Source organism: Erithacus rubecula, assembly GCF_903797595.1.
Source record: "Erithacus rubecula genome assembly, chromosome: 9".
NCBI classification, from domain to species: domain Eukaryota; kingdom Metazoa; phylum Chordata; class Aves; order Passeriformes; family Muscicapidae; genus Erithacus; species Erithacus rubecula.
The window spans coordinates 28,465,690-28,488,606 of NC_136660.1; the positions used below are offsets into that span (position 1 = coordinate 28,465,690).

General features: G+C 40.0%; 1 protein-coding gene across 2 annotated transcripts; it reads left to right on the forward strand.

The window, feature by feature from the left end:
• Nucleotides 1-10,014: 10,014 nt before the first annotated feature.
• On the forward strand, nucleotides 10,015-22,147 carry LOC306804836 (pancreatic lipase-related protein 2-like). Of its 2 annotated transcripts, none has more exons than XM_079311941.1 (13): nucleotides 10,015-10,103; nucleotides 12,456-12,504; nucleotides 13,301-13,455; nucleotides 14,392-14,517; nucleotides 15,892-16,026; nucleotides 17,670-17,778; nucleotides 18,377-18,493; nucleotides 18,572-18,694; nucleotides 19,546-19,664; nucleotides 20,376-20,505; nucleotides 20,689-20,800; nucleotides 21,326-21,493; nucleotides 21,990-22,147. In XM_079311941.1, the coding sequence occupies exons 1-13, from the start codon at nucleotides 10,101-10,103 to the stop codon at nucleotides 22,051-22,053; spliced, it is 1,410 nt and encodes a 469-aa protein (XP_079168067.1). In that variant the 5' UTR covers nucleotides 10,015-10,100; the 3' UTR covers nucleotides 22,054-22,147. The 2 variants fall into 2 exon arrangements, with proteins under 2 accessions (XP_079168067.1, XP_079168068.1); XM_079311942.1 differs by lacking the exon at nucleotides 10,015-10,103 and adding an exon at nucleotides 11,278-11,297.
• Nucleotides 22,148-22,917: the final 770 nt, after the last annotated feature.

Sequence of the window (22,917 nt, forward strand, 5' to 3'; positions counted from 1 at the left end):
TCCATCATTCAGCCACTCCAAATTTATCAGTCATTTTTTAATTGTACTGGTTAGGAAAACCAGACTAAGATTTATAAGCTAAGGTTCCTTTGTTTCAACACAAGTTACCCACAAAAATGATTTCATTTTTTTAATTACCAGATGTTGTCTAAGGCACACAACCGATTTTTGCACCTGATGATGATGCAAAAAGGTTTATCATTTATCATTTGTGTGCAGAAATTATGTGTATCAATCCCATTGGGCAATGCTGTGTCCCATGCTGGCAACCAGCTATTCCAGAATGCTTCCAGTGAGGTTCACCAGAAGGTGTTGGTGTGTTACACAAGGCTGGATGTGGCTGATGAACTGTTTCCAATTATGCAGCAATACTTTTGAGATGGCAGAACCCTGTCACCTGCTGTGAAGTTTGCCGAAGGAGCTTGCTCAGGATATTTGATAAATCACAGTCACCCTTCATTTATCATCCCCTCACCAGCAGGGTGGGACCACAAACCACCCAGGGCAGGAAATTCATCCTTCTTTACCCCTTAAGGAAACTTCTTGGCAGGATGCCCTCCTTGAGCAAGAAGAAGGGCATCTTCTTGCCTCTCCTGTGCTTCCCTGGAGATATAAAAAACCCCAGGTACTTCTACACAGTTTGGAAATATCTATAACTGGTAATTACAACATCTTGAACATCCTCCATAAACCATGCATGGCTCTCTGCCCCAGAGTTGCACAAATTAAGCAGACTCCATTATTTTGCCTTTCTTACAGTCAGGAACTGAAGCAAAATAAATGTAAATATTTTCCTCAGGATCACAAAAACCTTGCAGCAGGGGCAGGAACTGGGTTTTAGGGCAGGAGCAGGAGTGTGATCAGTGCCATGGAAGGCATCACTCCTCACAGGAAGAAAACAAAGTTCTGTTGGACTCAAGATTTCTTTAAAGCCCATCCTCTCCTGCCTCCACACTCGTGCCCCTTTTGCAACTCTAAAAACTGATGTGATGTTTTTATGATAATAAATCATATTCTTTCAAAAATTCAAGTTTCACTTTGTTTCATTTTAAGCTGTAGATTTCTACAGCATTCTGACAAAACGTGGCAGTTCATTTAGGCTGCTGACTTGTGCTACAAGTGTGGTACAGCTGATTAGAACACTTAAAAATATGAATTTTCTCACACAAGTTTTTCTGCTAAAACTAGAACATTGTATTAATTTCTTACCCTTGTGCTGTTCTGTTTTCATTCCTGTAATATGCTATTTCTTGAGTTAATTTTTATTCTTTGATATTGTAGATTATCAACACTGTCCTTCTTTGCTAATATAATTTTAGACAGAACAAGAAAGATTTATTTTTATGAGAGGAAGGTGAAAAAACCCACACTGACAGCAGATGTGTGATGCTGGTGGCAAATAATCTTCTTCCTTGTTTTTTTCTGTACATAAAATTTAAAATTCTTCCTAGTATAAAATCTTTACATACCATCACTTCATATTAATGGTGCTAGTCCAAATAATGCAGGAATTTGATATTTCATGAAACAATCTGCCTTTGACAAAGATCTGGACAGGCAATTATTTTATATCTTTAAAACAAGATTAAGCCATATTTTCAGAACAATTTAAATTGAATCTTTAAAATGTCAAGGGAGACACACCACTCAATATGTTTGGCTGTCATGTGGAAAGGCAGTGCTTTTTAAAATCAAATGTGTTCCATTTCTCCAGGGATTTAAAGGATATATTATGATTTATATTCCATCTTTTACATTATTTAACTATTGTGCCAAATTAAAAGTGCTTCAGGACTACAATACAAATTTAAGTTCATACTCCTTAAGCATGTGTTCACTACAAAAATTATGCCAAGGGTAAATTGATAAGAAAGTCATTATGAAGCTTTTCAGTCACTTTGGTCTCCTATGGCACTCTATGGGGTAAGGTAAAGGTAAAGCAACTACAAACAAATCTGTTAAGCCTTTCATGGAAAAAGAGACAGCAATAATTAGCAATCTCAAATATGAACTATCTGGTCCACTTACATTGTATTTATGTGCTTTATATGTGACAGAAAAATAGTTTTAGAAGAAAACACATTTGTCATAAAGGTATATGTGCAGGTGTGCTGAAGAGAAAACAGGGGCCATTTTTGTCAGAATTCTCTGATAACAAAAATAAAATCTTGCATAGCACAGCAGTTTCTTTTCTTTCCAAAACCACAGCCTATCAAAACGCCCCCCATAAATGTTTGTGAGCCCATAAGTAAAATAACAGCAAGAATTAAAGTTAATTAAATAGGACTAATAGACAGGGACCTCAGCATTCAGATTGTGAAGTTGTCTCTTTTCCTAATTTTGATCCTATCTTAATCTGTGACCTTTTAAGATTTATTTTTCATTCTACTGTAATCCACTACAATACATTGATAAAATCCTTGCGAACTAACCAGAAATTTGGAGGAATAAGCCTTCCAAGATCTTCTGGTCTGATATCTTTGGTTTGCTTTTCCCCCTCCCTACAACAGGAAGAATTTCCAATTCTCAAGTACCTGTTATACAGAAGATTAAAAAAAAAAAACAAAAAACAAACAAAAAAACAAAAAAAAAAAAAAAAACCAAAAAAAAAAAAAACCAAAAAAACAAAAAAAAAAAAAAAAAAAACAAAAAAACTTCAAACCTTTGAAAGATAACTTTGCTGAGATCTTAATGCAGTCAAGGTATTTTGTGAAGCCCCTGGGTCTAACACTTGTTTGACAGGCTGGCCGGGCAGAAGCAAAACCAAAAAACATTCCCAATATTTATTTGGGTTATTATTCCATAACCAAAGCTGACTAGAGTTGGAATTACCACCAAACAACTGACCTATCACTGACCTATCAGTAAATCCATCTGGGTGGAGTCTCTACAAAACTTGGGGCTCTCTCATTCTCCCTCTGCCACAACACAGTATCTGTAATTTCAAGTAGTCTCCAAGCTGCTTTAAGTTGCTCTGTTTTTCCATCAATTAGGGAGCAGAAGTTGATAGCATGCCCAAATCGATTTCTGTGGCATATTTCCAGGACAAAACAGAGCCAATAATCTTTATCTTGAAATCTCAAGGATATAAAAACTTCCAGAAAGAACATGCCCCATCATCAGCCCTTGCACAAGCAGAGCACGCCCATGTTGCTGTGCTGGGGAGCACAAACCTCTCCCAGCTGCCACAAGGGTCTTGCAACACTGGGAGCATAAGCAATATGTGGAAATACAGGCTGGCAGTGCTGTCATCCCAGAGTTTTTTCCATTTTTTGTGGCACTAGGAAAGCTTGGGGCCAGATGTTGATAGCCAAAGCTCTGGAGGATTAGCTTTGTTCTGCACTGCTGGGATGTGGGTGAGCTGCTCAGAACCATGCTTTTATTAAAATACATATGCAAGATTTGCATCTGCTTTCAATTTCCAAGGTATATCTATAGTTATTCCCTTTTGTCTCACCTTATTCATTCAAATAAGTTCAATACTCTAGCAAAAATAGGAGTTAAAGAATTCAGAATAAAGAACTTCACCCTCTTCCCTTTAATTCTGCCCATTACTTGTGAAGAAAATCTGTCTGTCCCTAAGGACTCCCCTCTGCCTTGGGTTACTTTCATCACCTGCTCTAAAACTCCCTTTTCTGGTGCTATTTGCTTCAAATACTATGTTCCATAAATCTCCAGCTCAAAAAACCAATAGTTAATATTAGCTTTGCTTTCTTTGAGCAATTTAATTAACATCCAGCATATATTATAGAAAATAATAAATATTTATAATTTCCAAACCATTCCTTTAATTGCTGCTGTGTGATACTGGAAAGTAAATACTAAGGTAAATTTGGTTTGTCTCTATTCAGTTTAAAATTAGTTCACTTGACCAGAAAGAAAGCACTCTAGTTAAACAATAGAAATACGAAGCAAATCTCTTATTCTTGGCTCTGCCACTCGTATACTGCAGGTAAGATTCTCCAATGAGCTGAGTGGTCTTTGTCTAAACATATTAGCAATTCTCTAGAGGGTGGAATACACAAAGCTACTTCCAGATGACCTCCATCCAAGCTAAGAAATTCATTAACCATCTTCAATCTAAAATTGAAATGAGAGAAAAAAAAAAATGTTGCTTTTACTGTTTTATACACTTATCCTTCTATGAAAACCTTGGTAATTTGTATATTGCTGCACTTGAAACAGTTTCTGAGGTTCTTTTGGAGAACAAACACTCAGTGATTGTTCTGATCTTCTTTTTCCTACCTGAGTGCCACTGCTACCAAAAAGGATTTATGTCCTTGATAATTCTCAGGCTGACATTTATAAAACCACTGGATGTGTTCACTTGCACATTGTTATGGTAGAGGCAGTTGTAAAAGCCAGACTTTTCTTCCTGCCCACTAAAATCTGTTTTCCTCTTAAGACATAGAAACAGGCCCAGAAAAATTGACCATTCCTAAAGGGAGCTACACTTCAAAAGCCTACAGCATGGGTTAGAAATGACTTTTGCCATTAATCCTGGTTTGTTGTACTGGCCTGCATTAATTCAACCACACCACTGTGTATTCCCTCTGAAATGCACAGACAGTGAAACTCTGTGGCACTCTTTCAGCCCTCACACACAAAGACTAACTGTGGGAGAACAGCAAAATATCTGAGCATATCCAGAAATCCTGATCCTCTAAAAAAATGTTTCAAATATGTTTCATCCCCCCACCAAGATATCCATCAGACTCTGCAGGTGTCTCACCACAAATAGAAGCACCAGTTTCAGTGGCTGCTTTGCATTTAACTTCCATGCCAGGATTTTGACACCAGGAACAGGAGGGCACATGGCATTTGTTGTCTCTTTTCCTTTGCTCCCCAGCCTCATTCCTCCCCTATCTAATGAGCTGCATTGTTCTGAGGAGATTTGTGTCCCATAACTGCTGCCACATCTCCACCTTCCAGTCAGTGAAGGTAGACTCGACTGTCAAGAATTTCTTATTGGCTGGATCTCTTCTGACTTATCTGAAATTACACACACGTTGTCAGTGTAAGCAGGAATTAAATATGAGATGCTATCCCTCACTGGCCAGTGCTTCCTGCACATTCCTCTCAGATTTCTTTCTAATGATTATTTTCCTCTATGGCACTGCCTTGCACCACTGTACCAAGAACCAGACCCAGACATTCCTGAAGGTGCCATGTGCCAAAAACAGTGACAGACACCCTTAACGGTTTTTTTTTTTTTTTTTTTTTAATGTAATTCCTGAAATATCTTCTTTCAGGCAATGCACATATCTCAGGACCACAAATTGGCTCCTTATGTGAACCACAGATCCAGCCCAAGTTACTTCCTGCCCTCAGGCATTTGCACCACTCCTTGATTCAGGGTGACAGAGCAGGTGATTCTGGCAGCACCCATCCTGCAGACAGCACTGCAGGGACTGGGACCTTGCTCAGGAGCTGAAAGAACTGGGTTCTGACATGGCTGTGACTCACAGTCCCCAAAGCACAGAGGAGAATCTGGGATTTGCATGATGGACAAGTCATGAAAAGATGAATGACACGGTTATCATCATCCTGCTCCTGAAACAATTTTGAAAGAAAGTGCCTGTGGTTTCTCTGATCTAGGTGGATCACAATAGCATCAGTTTACAGCAGTTATATTCAGAGCATGCCAGCTGATAAGAGAGCTTGATACAGAGACACTTAATGTGTAAATCCCACATGGCCTGAGAAGATATAGATTAGGCAAAATGGTAGTGGGTAGAGAGATCTTGACTAGCCTCACTAGTAAAATCTCAGATACTTACATTGATCCTATCCTATTCCTTTCTTTTAAAATAAGTATTCCCTTGATTAAAAATAAATAAATAAATAAATAAATATCTATATCTATCTATCTATCTATCTATATATATATATATATAAAGAGGATGTACAAGGGCTTGTCATGTCCACCAGACAGCTACACAAAGACAGCAAAGAAAAAGACAGTGAAGGTCAGTCTTCACCTGTAACAGGAGCTCTCAGTAACCAGATAACTCAGGAGAGCATCTGTGCTGCCTGGGATTGATCACACACAAAACCCCTCTGGGGGGCTCAGACAGCTTTCCTTCAAACTGACAAAACTTCAGGAGGGGAAAACGTTGATGGATTATGTAGAATGAGAGACAAGAAAAGGCAACATTTGTTATGGAGGGGATCATTCTTACCAAGGCTCTCACTCACCCACACCAAGCCTGTAATTAGACACCATGTGGGCAGGTCTGCACCTACTGTCGTGGGACTGATTCCAAGTGAAAAAGGCCAGCAGAGACCAGGATGTGACAGGGAGCTGGCTGAGCAGAGCCTGCAAAGCACCAACCCCTCCTGCACTCAGTGGTAAGTGCTGAGAAACTGGTGGGGTTTGGGGAACAGTGTCTGTACAAGCTGCAGCTCGGGAATCCAAGGAATCCTCAGCTTAAAAATAGCCAGGCTGAATGTCATGGGGTGAGTGAGCATGAAAATGCAAACAGCAGCACTCAGAGAGGGACCCTGGGCAGCAGCTACGAGGCTGAAAACTTTTCAATTCCAGGAAATCCCAGTAGGGGATGAGAATTTCTGGGCTGTGACAATGCAGTGCAGCAAGGAAAACAGGGTGGGTTCAGTGGGGCTAAGGTAATTGGAGGCTGAATATATCCCTGTTTTTAAAGGAAGAACAAAATGACAGTATTTGCAGGTGGTATCTGGACTTCTTTAATTTTTAAGGGGAAATGTATCAAAATATAAATAACAGCAGAAATGTAAAAGAAGGATAAAACAGGCTACATATTTAAGCATTAGGAGCACTGAAAATTTGAAGGGAGAAAGGAAATGGGGAAGAATTATAGAGCTGTTTTGTGGAAGAATGTGAAAATGAGACTTTATTTGGTAGAGTACTGAACACTTGAACTAGTCATTGATAAGGGCTACTCTGCACTTCAGAAATGGCAAAAGACCAGCAGTGCTGGTCTTGGAGTTGAGTAAGTTTGAAAGCAGCCTAATCATGGAGGTGAACAGTGGAGGTCACCCAGGGAAGGCAGACAAGTGGACAAGTGGTGGCTGCAAGTCAGCTGAAGGCTCCCTGGGTACTCAGAATTGGCACTTCCCAAAACTGAATCACTTTTGTTGTTGGTTTGTTTTGGTTTTTTTAGGATGCTTGTAAATCAGATTAAATGATCATAATTGTCTCTGTAAACTTGAATGTATGAATACCACGTAAGGTCAAGGTGAGAACCCTGTTATTTAGGAAATCTGAGCAAATACTGCACAAGAAGAAGCCAAAGACTTGTTATTAAATTTGTTTTCTTCACTGTTATCCTGCAATTTCTGTAGGTTGTTGACTAGTTCTAAGCAACTGACCTAACCACCTTAAATGCCTAAATCTTACTGCACTCTCCAACATAGCTACAAATCTTTTATTGGATCTCTTCCCACATTAAATGCCTCAAGAAAATAATTTGCATCACTATTCTGAGTCATTCAGGTCAGTGTCCTAGTCCACAGTTTCAGATTCAGTTTAAGAGGTCAACTGGCACTCTGAAAAATCAACTACCCAGGCCAGACAATGTGTGTGAGCCCTGCCTTGCCATGGTCATTGCTTTGTATTGGGTGGCTTGGAGGAGGAAAATTTGCAAAAGGTTCTGCACATCTTTGCTCTGCTACAAAATTGATTTCTCTAATAATAAATTTGTGGGTGCCAGAGCTATTTAATTAAGGCCAGTTTCCTTCTGCAGAACTTCACTGTGCCTAAAAGCTGGTGAGCAAGCAGGAAAGGAAGCTGACCAATGCCAAGATGTTTTTTATTTGTTATTTTATTTGTTAGTGTTCATTTGTTAAAGAGCCTTCATCCAGAATTGGGACCCTGCATTGGGCTGCTCATGGGAAGGAGCTGGAGATGAGATTAAGTCTTTAACAATTATGCCAATTACTCTGCTGCCTGAGTTATCACACCACAGCACCAGCTTTTTCCTCAGTGCTCTGCACACCAGTTTTGAATATTTGATAGATATCTGATAGTCCTCTCATAGCCACTGCTTGTTTGCTGTGCCTAGGAAAAATGGTGTTCTTTGTGTGCTTGTAGAGTGGGCTGAACAACAAAATTACATTCAAATAAACAGTTTAAAACCATATTGTACTTTCAGATATTCACATATATTATAAAGGATAAATATGTGCATGATCCCCATTATGAAGCCTAAAGATACTATTGTAATTGTTTTTCATTTTCTTTCTGTTACCATTTCAAGTAATGCTCAATACTTGGGTGTGCAATTAGTTGTCTAAATGCCTCACACTCAAAGCCATGCAAGAGTTTGGTGAGAGAACAAGAAATTCAATCTGTAACTCCTATATCCCAAGGATATGTTAAACTCTGGATGGGTTCTCCTCCCTTGTATTGATTTACAATTTTAACTGAGCATTGAGCCAAACTGCTGAAAAATAAGTAAGACTTAAATAAAATGTGGAAACTTCATAAATAATCTCTGTTTAAGGACAATGCCAAGGTAGGGAATATAGAAAGTAAGGTTGGAATGGTAAGATAAGAAAAAATTGAAAAAAAAAGGTAAAAAATATATAAATTAGAAAAAAAAAATCACACATCAGAAAGATCTGAAAGAAGGTGGAGGGTGGAGAACTTAAACTTCAGTATTGAAGGGAACAAAGTGAAAATTGGAAAGTAGTATTCTCTCAACTGGATGGGTGGAAACAAAGAATAACAAGTTCCTTGGCACTTCAAAAGTCACTACTAATACATTAGCAAGATGTTTAAAGGTCTTTTCAGTTACAGCTTCCTCAAATGTTCACCTCAGTTCTGCAAACATGATATGCAGTATGACAGCATTTAATTCCTCAAACACCAAGAAACAATCTCACATTCAAAAAATGTACTTTGTTTTACTACACTTTAGCCTAGGTGTCAGTATTTTTTCAGTTCTGAGCTCATGTCCAGCAATGCTAGTGATGAAAGCTAAAACCTTCATCAGTGATGATCCAGCATGAGCAGTGAGTAAAAAAAAAACCCTGAAGCTAAAAAGCTAAAAAACATAATCACATCTTGATCAGGGTAAGATATATCATATGGTAATGACAGGATATATGATAAGATGTTATATGTTATGACATGATGGTTCACAGTAGCAAGAACTGCATTTATAAATCCAGGAGCTGCCTTCTAATTCTTTCAACAAAAGCATGAAATGCAGTAATTACTCAATTTTTAATCTACTTAATCCATGCGTTTAATTTTAATCTGCTTAGCTGTTGTAGTACTGCATGTATATAATTTTACTTTCTTAATCAAAATATCAAGTGGCAGAGATCTTCCTAAAATCCAAGTATCATGTGAATTAAAATGTTGATCTTATAAGTCAGTTATTTGTCATGCCATGTAACTGAATTAAATTACACAACTTAATTTTTTAACAGTTTTTCACAATTTTCACAACTCAGGCTGATATTGGACTGAAATTCCACAGGTCTGAAATTCTTCAGGTTGTTCATCCTAGTTTTTTATCTAATATCATATACATTTTCTTCAAATTATGTATCTGGATTTTTCTTACAAAACAATAACTTCCAAAAAATTTCCAATACTTTTTTTGATAGTTTCTTTTTTTTTAATGAATCTCAGCTATGAGTTACTGAAGCCCAGTGATTTTTGAATTTCCAGTTCCAACAGCTATTCTACATCAGATCTAAAATTATTGTCTGAACTTAGAATCACTGTGAATTCTTCTTTTTCCATGATGTGAATTTCAACTGGTTTTGGTAAAGATAGAAGAAAAAAAAAATCCACTCTATCTTCTTAATTCTTTCATGCATCAAATATTTTTCCTTAATTCCAATGCACATAAATTTTACACGTTGACATTGTTATTTTCCCTATGAAATCTGTGTAACTTTTAGCCATTAATTCCCCAGTTACCAACATTGCCCTTTTTTGCCCCAGTTTTTTTCTAATTTCTTCCATTTTACCAAGTTACCCATAGGTTTTTAATTTCTTTTCTATTACTTTTTTCCCAGAATAAATCTCTCCAATTTCCATTAAAGAAAACAGCAGCCATTTTTGTGTCCTGGTACTGCTCACCAGAAAAAGAAATAGCAACAAAATGGTGAGTAAAATTCTTAGCAATTCAATACATAACAAATGCTGTTTAAAATGTTTAAAAAATCTCTTTATGGCAGTGAAATTATTGGGTTAAAATGCTGATAATGAGAACTGAGATTTGCTCCTTGCTCCTCTGTGTGCCTGCTTGTGTGCATGTCCTAAGGAAGGTGTGTGGGTACATGTGTGGGACTTAAAAATACACTGCAGACAGTCATTATGCAGACTTTCTCATATCTCCCCAACCCTCCACTGTGGCTCATGAGTCACTGGTTGGGCAATGGTGTCCTGAAGGTGACTTGATGTCCTGTTGTGAGGAGCAGCCACTGCTCCAGTGTAGCTTTTATATATTAGGATGGCAGCCTGGGAGTATTTTCTCTCTTTTTTTTTTTTTTTTTCTTTGTTGGCTGAACATCAATTGAAGGATATTTAGTGCAGGTTTTGCATGTTTTCTGTGGATGGAGATGTTACTGAGCACTGAGCCAGCAGCACTGAGATCACATTCACAAACAAGTCCTTCCAGTTCCTCTTGTTCAGCACTACGCCTCCTAAATGCCCAGTGAAGGAATTTTCAAATTGCATGCTGCCTGAACTCTTTTTACATAGCTTTTTTAGCCTCTTTGCAATCTTTTTGTCATCAACATAGACTGATACAGAAAGGCTTCCCACTTACAAATTGTCTTCTACCCAAACTACAACTCTCTTAATTGCAGAATGTATCAAATTCCACCAATTATAAAATTCCTGCTACTCCTTTTGTTTCCCTGGCCACATGTTAATTTCTATTTTCAAAGGAAGATCTTTTGGAGGAAATTGCTGATCACTTTTATTTGGCTCCTACATCTCCCTAAATCATTACTTGCCTTTCATATTTTAGGTCTAAAAAGCAATTCTGCTCTCCTCCCTGACACACACTGTGCATGTCCTGGGTGTGAGGGCTGTCCATTAAATATTAAGAAATCCCGTGGAGCTCTCCAGTTCATGTGATGAGCCACAGCAGCTGGGATTTTCCTGCTCTGTCATCAGGGTGATGGGCACCTTGACAGATTCCAGCAGGATGGATCTGCTCTTTTTGGCAACCTGTTGGGACCTCTCTGTTCCTGCCCCTCACCAGCTGCTTAAACTCCTGATCCTCTTCTGTTTTATTGCCAGACTTCCTCTCTGCTTCCCACTCTCCTTGAGCAGATAGTTTTCCTCTCTTGTAACTACATCAATGGATAAATTAGGCTTAGGATCAGGACTGTTTTTCTAAGGAAATGTCATGATTCCTCTCAGCTCTGCACTTTTTAGCTCCTGCTCACTGCTGAGATATTCATCCTCACTCCTCTGCCCTAGCACACAAACAAAACAAGCTATTACCAAACAGGGACTTCAGAGTTTATTAGAGAGTGCTCTGACCTATCCTGTTTGGCTTTGTTAGGAAACCATGTCATTACAGCCAAGTAATCCCACTTCCACTGAAAACAGGCACAAGGGTGGATCAACATGTGTCACACAAGCTTCAAGGACAAATTCTGTAAAATTCCAGTTGTTTCTCCTTTGAGCATTTTGCAGGGTCAAGTACCTTTGGAGTGTTGTGTTTCTGGCTTTCTCACATCTGGAAATATATCCTTGGAGAGTGCTATGCACATAGTGAGGTTATAATTACTGAATTTACCACTTTTCTTAATATTTCTAATGAGCTATCCCAGTGGCTACATGTAGCAATTATAATTTTTGGTTTAAAAGAAAAGCAGGATGTTGGAAATGGGAGGTGGATGCCATAGGAGGCATAGGAGGCAAAGAAGAGGAAATTGAGAACAGTTGAATGAGGCAAATGAGAGGGGAGGAGGTGAAATTAATGGAAGTCCTGCCATGGGAAAGACCAGTAAGGAAAGTGTAGAGGAAAAGAACCTGATCCAAGTTTTTCTTGCAGTGAGAGGCCTAAGCTGCCAGGTGTGCAGACTTCAACAAGTTTATTTGCACTCCTGTGCCTTTTATACCACACCTCTCACCTATCCCATCACAGCTGGGAAAAAATCAGCATCTGCTTGACTCCATCAGCAATGCATGCAGCACTGTCTGTGCAAGAAATGCAGTGAGCAGCAAAAGTGAGTGGTGGGGAAGGATCTCTTCCCACATCCTGCTGAGAACACTCCCCAAGCAGCCCAGGATGGTCCTGGCTGTGGGGCACATTGTTTTATGGTCATTTGGGGTCTGCCAGGATCCCCAGGCCTCTTTCTAGGAGGGTCCCCTCTGTGCACAGACCAATGTATGAGGTTATTCCTCTTCAGGTGCATTTCTTTTTGTATTACACTCTTTTTAAAAGGACAAAACATTTGAAATAAAATGCTTAACCTGTGTATTCAATTTGCTTTAGGTGGCTGGAATGTGGATTGTTGCATTTTATCTCCTTGGCAGAGTAGCAGGTGAGGAATTGTATCTTTAAACACTGCCACTAGAAAGTGAATTCAGATGAAGTGGTACATAGCAGATGATGACTGTTATTTTCCTTTAAATGAAATTGTAGTATGATTTATGGGTCATTGTAGGGCAATGCCTATTACAGTGCATGGAACTAATGCTAAAAGGCTCTGCTCTGTTTAAAATTTATTTTTAAGTGCACAAGAGACATAACTCTGTGCTGAAAATCCACAAAGAAATTCAGAGTCCCATGTCCTTCCTCTATCAAGGCAATGCAAGATACATTGCTGCTCTATACAAAGAATTGACCAGCAAAAGGGTGCTCAACACACCAGTGCTAAAACATAAAAGTTGAGTGTAAGCACAAGACCCATTTGCTCTAGAAAAAACTACTATATTGAAGGAAATTCTCATATCATTCTTTGTGCAATGTTATCTTCATTCCCATGACAGAGACACGATGCTTTGGAATATAAGGTGTGCAGGAGCAATTCTAACTAGCATTTCTTACTAGGCTGTTTTTTAAAAAGGAACTGAACTAATCCTTTACAAGCCTAGAAAGTGGTGTCAAAACACTGTGTGGATCTTGGCTTATCCTGCTTTACTTGGTTTATTCAGCTCTGCTTGTGCTCCCACTTCAGGCAATAAACATAAAGGACACATGAATGACCTTCAAAATTAATTCCAAAATCAATCATAAAATTAAATCCTTAGTTTTTTACTCTTCAAACTGTTTTAGTCTCAAATAGGTTATCAAACAAAAGAATCATACATATAAACAAGTTGTTTCTTCTACTCTAGGTAAAGAAGTTTGCTACCCCAGGCTTGGCTGTTTTACAGATGACCCACCCTGGTCTGGGGTACCAGGGAGGCTTCTGACAGGTTTACCTGATCCTCCAGAAGAGATGAACATCAGCTTCTCTCTCTACACCAGAGAAACAGGAAATAACTCACAGGTGACATTTATTTTTAACATCAAAAGTTGACTGAACCTAAAAATGTTTGTTAACTTGCTACAAAGTCTGTGCCAGTCACCATGGGCAAACAAGTCAGAATCAGAAGACAGTTTGAAGGAGCACTGATGAATATATTTTGGGGTAAAACACGAAAAAGGTTTTATGAATGAACTGTAGGGCAGAAGAAGTTTCCTGGTATTTTCCTGAAGGTTTGGGATATAGGTTATGGCAGACTACCTTTTGCATGTATTTGAGTTTTTGAGGAAGGCTGAAGCACACAGGATACAGCAGCAGGTTGCTCACCACTTCTGTTGTTGATAAAATAAACCAAGATTCAGCTTCCAGTACTTCCCATTAAACTTCACCATATCTGTGATCTAGGACACAGCCCTTCCACACCCAAACTCCAAACAGCCCCTATGATTGTCTGAAAACAATACAGACATAGAGCATTCTCAAGGAAGAATAGATAATTAAGTAGCTTGCAGCGATGTGTGAAGATCAGCTTCACTCCTAGCATGAAGTTCCTCCAGCCTTTCTGGGGTGGCAATGAGAAAAACAGGCTCAGCTTAGAAACAGGACAGCACACTGAAGCCAAAGGTCAGGCCAGAAAAGGAACAAGCTGGAGCAGCAATTGTGGAGCTGCTCCACAATCACCTCAGGCCAAGAGACACCCTGTGATAATGAGGCACTTTTAGGTTGCTTGCTATTCTGCAAAGGGGGTTCTTCATGCAGAATGGGTGGGAGCAGCAGAAACCACAAGGGCACAACTTCTGTGGAAACCATAGAGAAAGATGAGATTTTTGGTCCCTGAGTTCTAAAACCCACAGATTTGTCCTGTCAGAGTCCCTTCAGTCCTGAGGGTATGACCTAGCTTTATTTAAGTGTCCAAAAATAGGAACAGATAAAAACTTTTTTTTTTTTTTTTAACTATAGGTGATCTCAGCAATCAACTCCTCGACCATCCCAAAGTCACATTTTTCCTCACGTAGGAAAACCTCCTTCATCATTCATGGATTTGGCAGCACTGGAAAAACAGGCTGGGTGGTGGAAATGTGCTTGGTATGAGACAGCCTCCTCTGGCTCCCAGCAGCTCTGTTGGTATCCTTTGGGCACTAATGCCCACCCTGCATTTTACAGTTCATCAGGCAGCAGAAGGTGCAAACCAAGAATTAAACTTCACATATACAAAGTTCTCCCACTCAGAAGATGCAGCACAGCCCCTGACATGGTTTTTCTCCAAAGTTTCCATTCACAAACTCTGCAGACAGATCAGAGCAGTGACTGTGCAGAGCTGTCCCCAGCCCCTACACCACGGGTTAGACTCCAGTTCTGCTGCTCCCAGGGGCAGCAGCTGAGCCTTCCTCCATCAGGGGCCCTCCTCACTTGGAAAGATCAAATTTCAGTCTATAAATACTGCCCTGGGTCACCACTGAGCAGTTCTTAGAGACAAAAAGCCAACCCAAACAACAAAACACAAACAAACATGAGAACACCACCAAACTTCTTTGCTTTTGTTTTGATTACAGAGTTCAGTGGGAAAAAAAATTCAAATCTGAAATGTGGAACTCCCACAAAACCAGCAGTGCACCTTGGCTGGGAAAAGACACCAGTGGATACTAAGTCACAGATCAGCAGCACTAATTCGGTTCATAAATCTATGAAAACTTCTAATCTTAAATAATAAATTTCCTTTTTTTCTTTTTTTTTTAATTTGAAAAGAAACAGCAATTCTTTCTGGCTCTCTACACTACAAATTTATGGCCCCCACAGGAGAGGAGTGAGTCCAGGATGCATTATTGTTTCACTTCTGTTTTTCTTGTCATTCACCTTTAGCTATTTTTTCATGGATTAATTTTTGGTTTTTGTTTGTTCTATCTCAAACCTTAAGTGAGCTTTACTCACAGAAAGCTGTAACTGCAGACTAACACATGATTCTTCCACTGGGAAAATCCCTATCTGCAGGACTGTGCCCAGCACCAAAGTGACCAATGCTTTCTTTGCTGAAATTGAACCTTTCTTCTCTTCTCCAAATTTTTTTAAGTCTGGCATGGTTTTCACAGTTTTAAACACAACTGGTAAATAAGACTATTTCTTATACAATTCAGTTAAACCACCAACATCCCTCAAAGAAAGTCACAATACTACCTAGAATCTACTGTGCACTTGTATGGCATTTCAGAAGTATTTCAAATACAGAAATGGTGTATAAAGCAAAATATTTTTATTAGAGTTTTCATAATTGATATTTTTGAGGAATGTTTGTTATATTCTGTCTTGTAAGAAGATGTGGTTCAGAGTGCTATAGGCTATAGTGAAGAATTCCATTTAGGAAAGAATGAAAAACTTCATTATTATGTTACGTTTTAATCCTTATTCCAGCTTAAATTGAATCTCTGGGTTTTTTGTCTCTTGTTTCGTGTGTTCCCACATCAGCTGTTACTGGAAGTGGAAAACCTCAACTGCATTGCTGTGGATTGGAAAGAGGGAGCCAAAGGCACCTACGTGAGTGCAGTGAACAACATCCGTGTGCTGGGGGCTGAGGTTGCTTATTTCATCACAGCTCTGCAGGTAAAGGAGCCACCCTTGGCCCCTCAGGGGTCCTGGCACTGTGCTCTGCTCTGACCTTGTCCGGGATGATCAGGGCTAGGCTTAGGGCTGTGCAGGGGAGATCCAGCTAATTATGCTGATTGCCAGCCCTGTGAGGAGCTCTGCCAGCCACAAAGGACACATGAAGCTGAGATGTGCCTGTTAATTAGAGACCAGCAGATGGCAACGTCTCCATATGGTTACAGGCAAGCAGCATTCCACGGAAATGAGGATTCCAGGAGATTCCCAGCATTACATACCGTGCCACAAGTGCACTAACATCTCAGATTAGCACCACCAAAAGCAGCAGTAGCTGCCTTTACTCGATAATTCCATGATTTCTGTTCAGCTGTCTCCTGGCTGTGAGCCCCTGTTCCCAAAGGCTGCTCACATTTGCACATACAGTGCAGAGTTTGTGCAGCTGCATTTCCCACTGATTCCAGAAAAACTCAGGAGCACTCGGAGCACCTGGAAATCAGAATCTTGACTCGACTTAACCCTGACCAGGAGTTGCTCATCTTAAAGTGCAGCAAAAAGAAGGTCAGAGCCCATGAGACAAAGTGCCAACCTTGCAAGGACCTGAGGGTCACAGAACACTTTACCAAGTTCTGCTGGGGTACAATCTACTATTCCTTCCTAGGGAACCCTGTGTAGCCTCACACATTTGGCTTCTAGATCCTTCTCCTCTATATATAAATATCAGGTCATTTGAAGATGTGTTCGTTTTCTTATTTACTGTCTCTGCATCATGTGCAGTCTAGGTCACCCTTTCTTCCCTTACAAAAATGCATAAATTATACTTAACTTCCTTTTCCCTAATTTAGATATTTCTGGAGTTTCATTGTCAGAAAAGTTCAGCTGCATAGTAAAGGAAGCACTGCAGTAAAATGTTTTCAGAGGATCTGCCATCTAAATTAAAGGCAGAAAGGGCCCTTCACTAGATCTGCTTTAGTTTTGGTACACACATTACTAAACTAAATGTAAAAAACTCAAGCAATTAGCAACCTTATTTGTTTTGATTGCTACAAAACCCAATGAATGTGTCCCCTCTGCCTCCCTTTCCTCCTCCAATGCAAGTGCAATATCTCAGCAGTGCAGACCTTGTACAGGTGAGATCTGGCAAAGGGAAGAATGGATGTCACCCCACCTGAGTCTGACAGTGAAAATCTTATATGATTATATATATGAAATTCATTACATGATCACATATTCTAAATAGACATGGAAAGTAGATATGTGACAAAAAAAAAAGGGGGCTGCAAAGTGGAAAAATTAAAGAAAAAAGTAAGATAATTTTTATGGAAGATTATGCTGGGCATTGATCCAAATGGGAAAGATGGTCCATATTTTGTCACTCAGAATAATGGAATATAGCAAGCATATGCCAACACTACAATAGTGAACCCTACATCACTATGCATGTGAAATTCCATATGGGATCATTCTTCTGTCAATTCTTGGTACAATTTAAGCAGCAATTAACTCAAGGAACTCCCCTCTGCTTGCCATGCAGAAAGTCTGCCCAGATGCTCCCAGAGGCCCATAATGTCAGCCCTTCTCTTTGCTTGTTATTCAAAGCCTGTGTTCTTATCTCCTACCACCACCACCTCCACTTTAATGGTCAGAGAATGTTCGGGTACTCCCCTTATGAAATCCATTTAATTGGCCACAGTCTGGGAGCTCACACTGCGGGGGAAGCGGGACGGAGGATCCGCGGCATCGGCCGCATCACAGGTAAGCTGCTCACCCAGGGGCTGAGCCAGCACTCTGTTGAAGGAAAAAAACTTGCCACACACTGCTCTGTAGGCTGGAATTAAATTATTGGCAGTGCTGGAGATACCTGTCATGAGAGCAGATGCAATTTGTGCTTCTCAGAAGCAGGGTAGTTATTACGTCTTCTTTCTGTGTTTGGGTGAAGTGCTCTTTAGTGGAAGGACAAGCATAGCTAAACATGTTTGTAACATTGTCATTCACTGGGGTGCATCCAGCCCCACACAAAGACAAAGCAACAGGGACCTTCAGTTTTCCCTGTTTACAGGTTAGGAGTCCAGTACTAAGCCCATAGTTAATAAGTGCCTCCTTCCTAGCAATATAATATGCCATTATATCATCTACTGAAAAAATATTATACTTCTCTTGGAAAAAAGTTTTCAGAAAGGTTCACAAAACCATAGTATTTGTGCATTTTTTATAGTTCATTTTGAAATTCACATCATCATTTGACTTGCCTTTTGCAAAACTAAATATCTGACTCCATGAGTTGGCAAAAGATAGATCAACATGTGCAACACTTTTCTCTCCCTCAACCAATGAATGTGGGTGGTTGTTTTAGGTTTAGACCCTGCTGGGCCCTATTTTGAAGGCACTCCTCCCGAGGTGAGACTGGACCCTACAGATGCAAACTTTGTAGATGTTATACACAGCAATGCTGCTCACTTTCCTGCAGCAGGTAAGTGCAGCTGTGCCACTGGGTGCCTGCAGGATGGGCATGGCACCAGGGCACTGACCCTTCCCATGCCTCTCCCAGGGTTTGGGATGTACAACACCACTGGGCACCTGGACTTTTACCCAAATGGAGGAACTGTGATGCCTGGATGTGCTGATTTAATTCCAGAGATGAAACCAAGTGATTTTGAAGCTATCATTGCAGGTAAGCATCCAATTCCAACATGCATAGTATTTTGGTTTTGTTCAGTTCTGAAACATGAGCTGTGAAAATTGCCCACTGTTAGGGAGAAAACCCAAAAACAAAATTGCTTTTTGCCTGTTTACTCCTAATTTAGAAAGGAAATAAGAATTAACAAAGCCTGGAACAGAACAGTGCTCCACAGAGAACTCTGCAGGGAAAGGGAGTGTCATACATGCCTAAGCTTTGCTCCTGTAATTTGAAATTGGATGCAAACCCCAAAAATGCAGGAAGCCTGCAGGTCCAACAACCCCAGCAGGAGATTTCCAGGCTGAGAAAGGCCAAATCAGCATCATGATAGCACCACCTCTGTTTCTTGCAGATGCTGTAAAGGGCATCCCACACTTCTAAGGCATGAATTAGGTAAAAGTGTTTCCAGGGACTGTGCATGCCTCACCTGTGAACCTGACACTTCTCTTTTCAGAGATTTTGGATGGTTTGGTGGGTGCTCCATACTCTGTTAAGCCCTTAAAACTGTAATAAATATTATGTTGCTGTGATATCTCATATATGTGTGTGTATATGTATGTATCTATATGCACATATTAATGTCATCTTAAAAGGCACTATTACATCACAGCAGACCAATGCAGCTCACTTGAAATCTTAGGGCAGTGGTACACCCCACTTCAGATAAAATACAAAAAACCACCAATTTCTCCTGCAACTAGAAATTCAGACCAAAAAGAAATTCCAGGCCCATGCTGCTGTTGTGCTCTGTGCCTGATCTGTTTCCATGGTGGGACAAGTGCAACTCTTGCAGAGGATAACAGGAGGTTATTTCACCAAAACTCATAAACTCTTTTTCCCAACAGATGCTACACTCTTTGGGGGGTGCCACCACTCACGCAGCCATGAGTTTTATTTTGCAAGTATCCTCTATCCCACTGGATACCTGGCATATCCCTGTGACTCCTATGAAGAGTTTAAGAAAGTAAGTGTCAGCCCAGGAGGGGGTGAGGTGTAAATAAAACACTCCAGGTCTCTGGAACAGACACCACTTGGATGCTGATGTTGGGGTCCCATGGTGTGGCTGGGTAGGAGGAGGCACAGCACTCAGCAGTTCAGCTGTTCCACTCTGCAAAAGGGATCCTGAGGCATAAATGATGCCACCAAAATAGTGGGGACAAAAATGAAAGCTTGTGGAGTTCTCACCTCAAATCCTTATGCAAAGGGAACATAGGTTAGATAGATCTATCCTACTAATTCCTACATTTAGAGCCTCCAGAATCCTTGACTGCTCTCTAATTTACATGAGGCACTGATTAGAGCACTTAATAAGTGCACTTATGAATGATGCTCCTTTCATTTTCCCCAATTGGTGAATGCAGCCAAGTTCCCCTTGAGTTTTACCCCAGGAGGTTAAAACTGGCCTATATTTTGCATGAGAATCCAACTGAAAAATATTTGAACTAACAAGTTTCAGGCTGTTACCATACACAGGCATCAAATCTGTTCATTCTGCACCTTCCTGAGTGCAGGAGCCATTATCTAAAACAAGTTTATCAGGTTTTGGTGTTAAATTATGAAAACACATTATTGCCACAGCTTTGCAAGATCAGAACAGCATCTGGACCCTTAATTTTATAAAGGCTATCTTAAAAAATAATATTCCTCATTAATGATGCTTTTTTATTTTCCCTAGGGAGCCTGTTTCCCATGTCCACAGGAGGGATGCCCAATGATGGGGCACTATGCTGACAGATTCCCAGAAAAATTGAAGAGGGTAAACCAAAAGTATTTTTTAAATACAGCAGCAGATGAACCTTTTGCTAGTAAGTGAAGGTTTGTTACAGTTGTTCACAAGTCTGAAAAGTGCCTTGATGTGATTTACAGCCATGCACCTGTGCTGCTTCTATAAATGATGCTAATAGCTCTGATAGAAAATGCTACATTACTTGTGTAGTGTAGCATTCAAGCTTACCAGTGATAATCTGGATTTATTTTTATTTATGCAGCTTGGAGACAAAAAGTATTTATCAAATTGTCTGGTGTAAAGAAAACAAGGGGAGACATAAACCTGGTTTACTATGACACACAGGGGAACTCAAAAGAATATGAAGTTGCCAGGTAAGTTAAATTAATATTTTTCTACAGTACTTAATGCTGATAAAATTAATCTACATACTTTCCACATATTTAAGCAGTATTAACACTCATCCTACATTGCAAATATTCTGTTTAACATCAGATAGGAAAGAAGTTACTACTCAGCTAAGAGCCATGAGGGCAGATAGGTGGCCATAAAAAGGAATGGAAGGCATTTCCATTTCTATGAGCTCTGTGTTTCTGAACTCCAGGTGAGTGATCCCTGCAATCTCAGCACACCAGGGCTCTGGGGACAGCCCAGTCTCACTCTTGTCATCTCCCCAAGGCCTCCTGGCACAGGCACTTTTAAAGTGTTCAGTGCTGGTTTTCATCTTCTCCTCATTCAGAGCCCTGGTGCAGTGCCCTGTGTTCTTGCAAAGAACAGCAAAAATGCAAATTTCTATTGTAAAAAAAAAGGAAAACCTGAAAACATATAGAGAATGTGATTTATTGCAGTGATCTCTGAACTATTAAACTTAATGATGCTGTTTTTCCCTCTATTTACAGTGGAGACCTCACTCAAGATGATGTTTACACTCAGTATCTTGATGTTGAAATCAACCCCAAAAATACTACAAAAATTGAATTTCTCTGGAATAAAGCCATATTCTCTCTGCTCTGGGCAAGGCTGGGAGCAGAAAGGGTCAATATAATACATGGAGCAGATGGACATAGGTAAGTGTATCCCATTTAGAGGTCAGAAGGCAAGTGGAAAAACCCTGAGAGAAAAGATAGAGAAATGGTCTTAAATTGGACAGATGGTTTGTAATCAACAATGTGAATTTCAATAAGGAAAAGGCAAGGCATTGCACCTTGGACAGAAAAAAAAAAAAAAAAAAAAATCAGATGTTTGACTATGCACCAGGGAATAACTGTCTGGAAAAGAATACAGCAATGCTTAATTTGAAATTTTAGCTTTTGCACAGCAAAACAATTACAAACAAAGATAAAGCATATTAAGCCTCACATTTTACAGCTGCTCCCCAAAGAAGGAAATTCACCTTTTTACTGTTAATAGCAGATGCTAATAGTCTTTGCAGCAGGCTTTAAGGAAACCTTCAGTGGGATTGTGGGTTGGACTAACAACCCTCAAGGTGACAGCTGACACCCTTTCATTTTTCATTGAGCCAAAAGAGATAAATCTTGATTCAAGCATTTTTCTTCTTCCCAGGTCAACTTTTTGTGGCCGTGGAACTGTGGCATATGGAGATCCCCAGTTACTCAGACCTTGCTAGAGGTCCCCAAGGTCTGTGCCTGGCAGCTGAGTAAACCCTCAGCCATGTGCATGGAAATTTTGACACAAAGCACCATTAAAGCAAATTCAAAAAACAAAAATATTGCTCTCTCTGTTTCATTTTTCCAGTTCTTTGCAAACACGTGTCAATGCTTTTTTTGTGTTTGAGCCACATTTATTGTGCTTGTAACTGTGGAGCAACCAGAAATCACATGTTAAATCCATTTAAAGCACTGCACAGTCTCACTCTACCTGTTCCTCCAGGCAACAACTGAGTCCCACCACACTGATAAGTTGAAAATCTGGGATCTTATCAAACACTCTCAAGGAAGCAAGTACCCTCAGAACACCCCTGCAGGTGTGGAACACCTCCTTTGTGCAGGATGTGCAGCTGTTGAGTTTTCCAGCCCCACACAAGACACTCTGGGATGAGGCAGGAGCAGCACAAGGCCAGGTTTCTCCTGCAGCAGGTGAGCACAGCCCTCTGTACCTGCACCTGCTTGGAAAATGCAGATAAAGGCAAACCTCAAATGCTCCCAGATTGCAAGGAACTAAACCCTGAATCCCAGCTCCTGGATACTGTTTAGTTTCAAACACAAACATTTGTAGTGGCCACTGACAATCCTGAAGGGAAACTCTGAGTAACCAGGCTTTACAAAACCTGGGATTGGCCATTTCACATTAAAAATGACATTATTGCTCTGCAAAGCATGGCATGAGTGAGCCTCCTGCAGCTGTAACAGACCAAGGCAGTGGATATTTTTTCAAGTATAAAACCCAAACTCTGAGCTAAAGAAGAGGAAGGAAGAGTTAATAATTTATTTGCTCCCATTTCCCCGTGTGATAAATGACATGCAAGCACTTG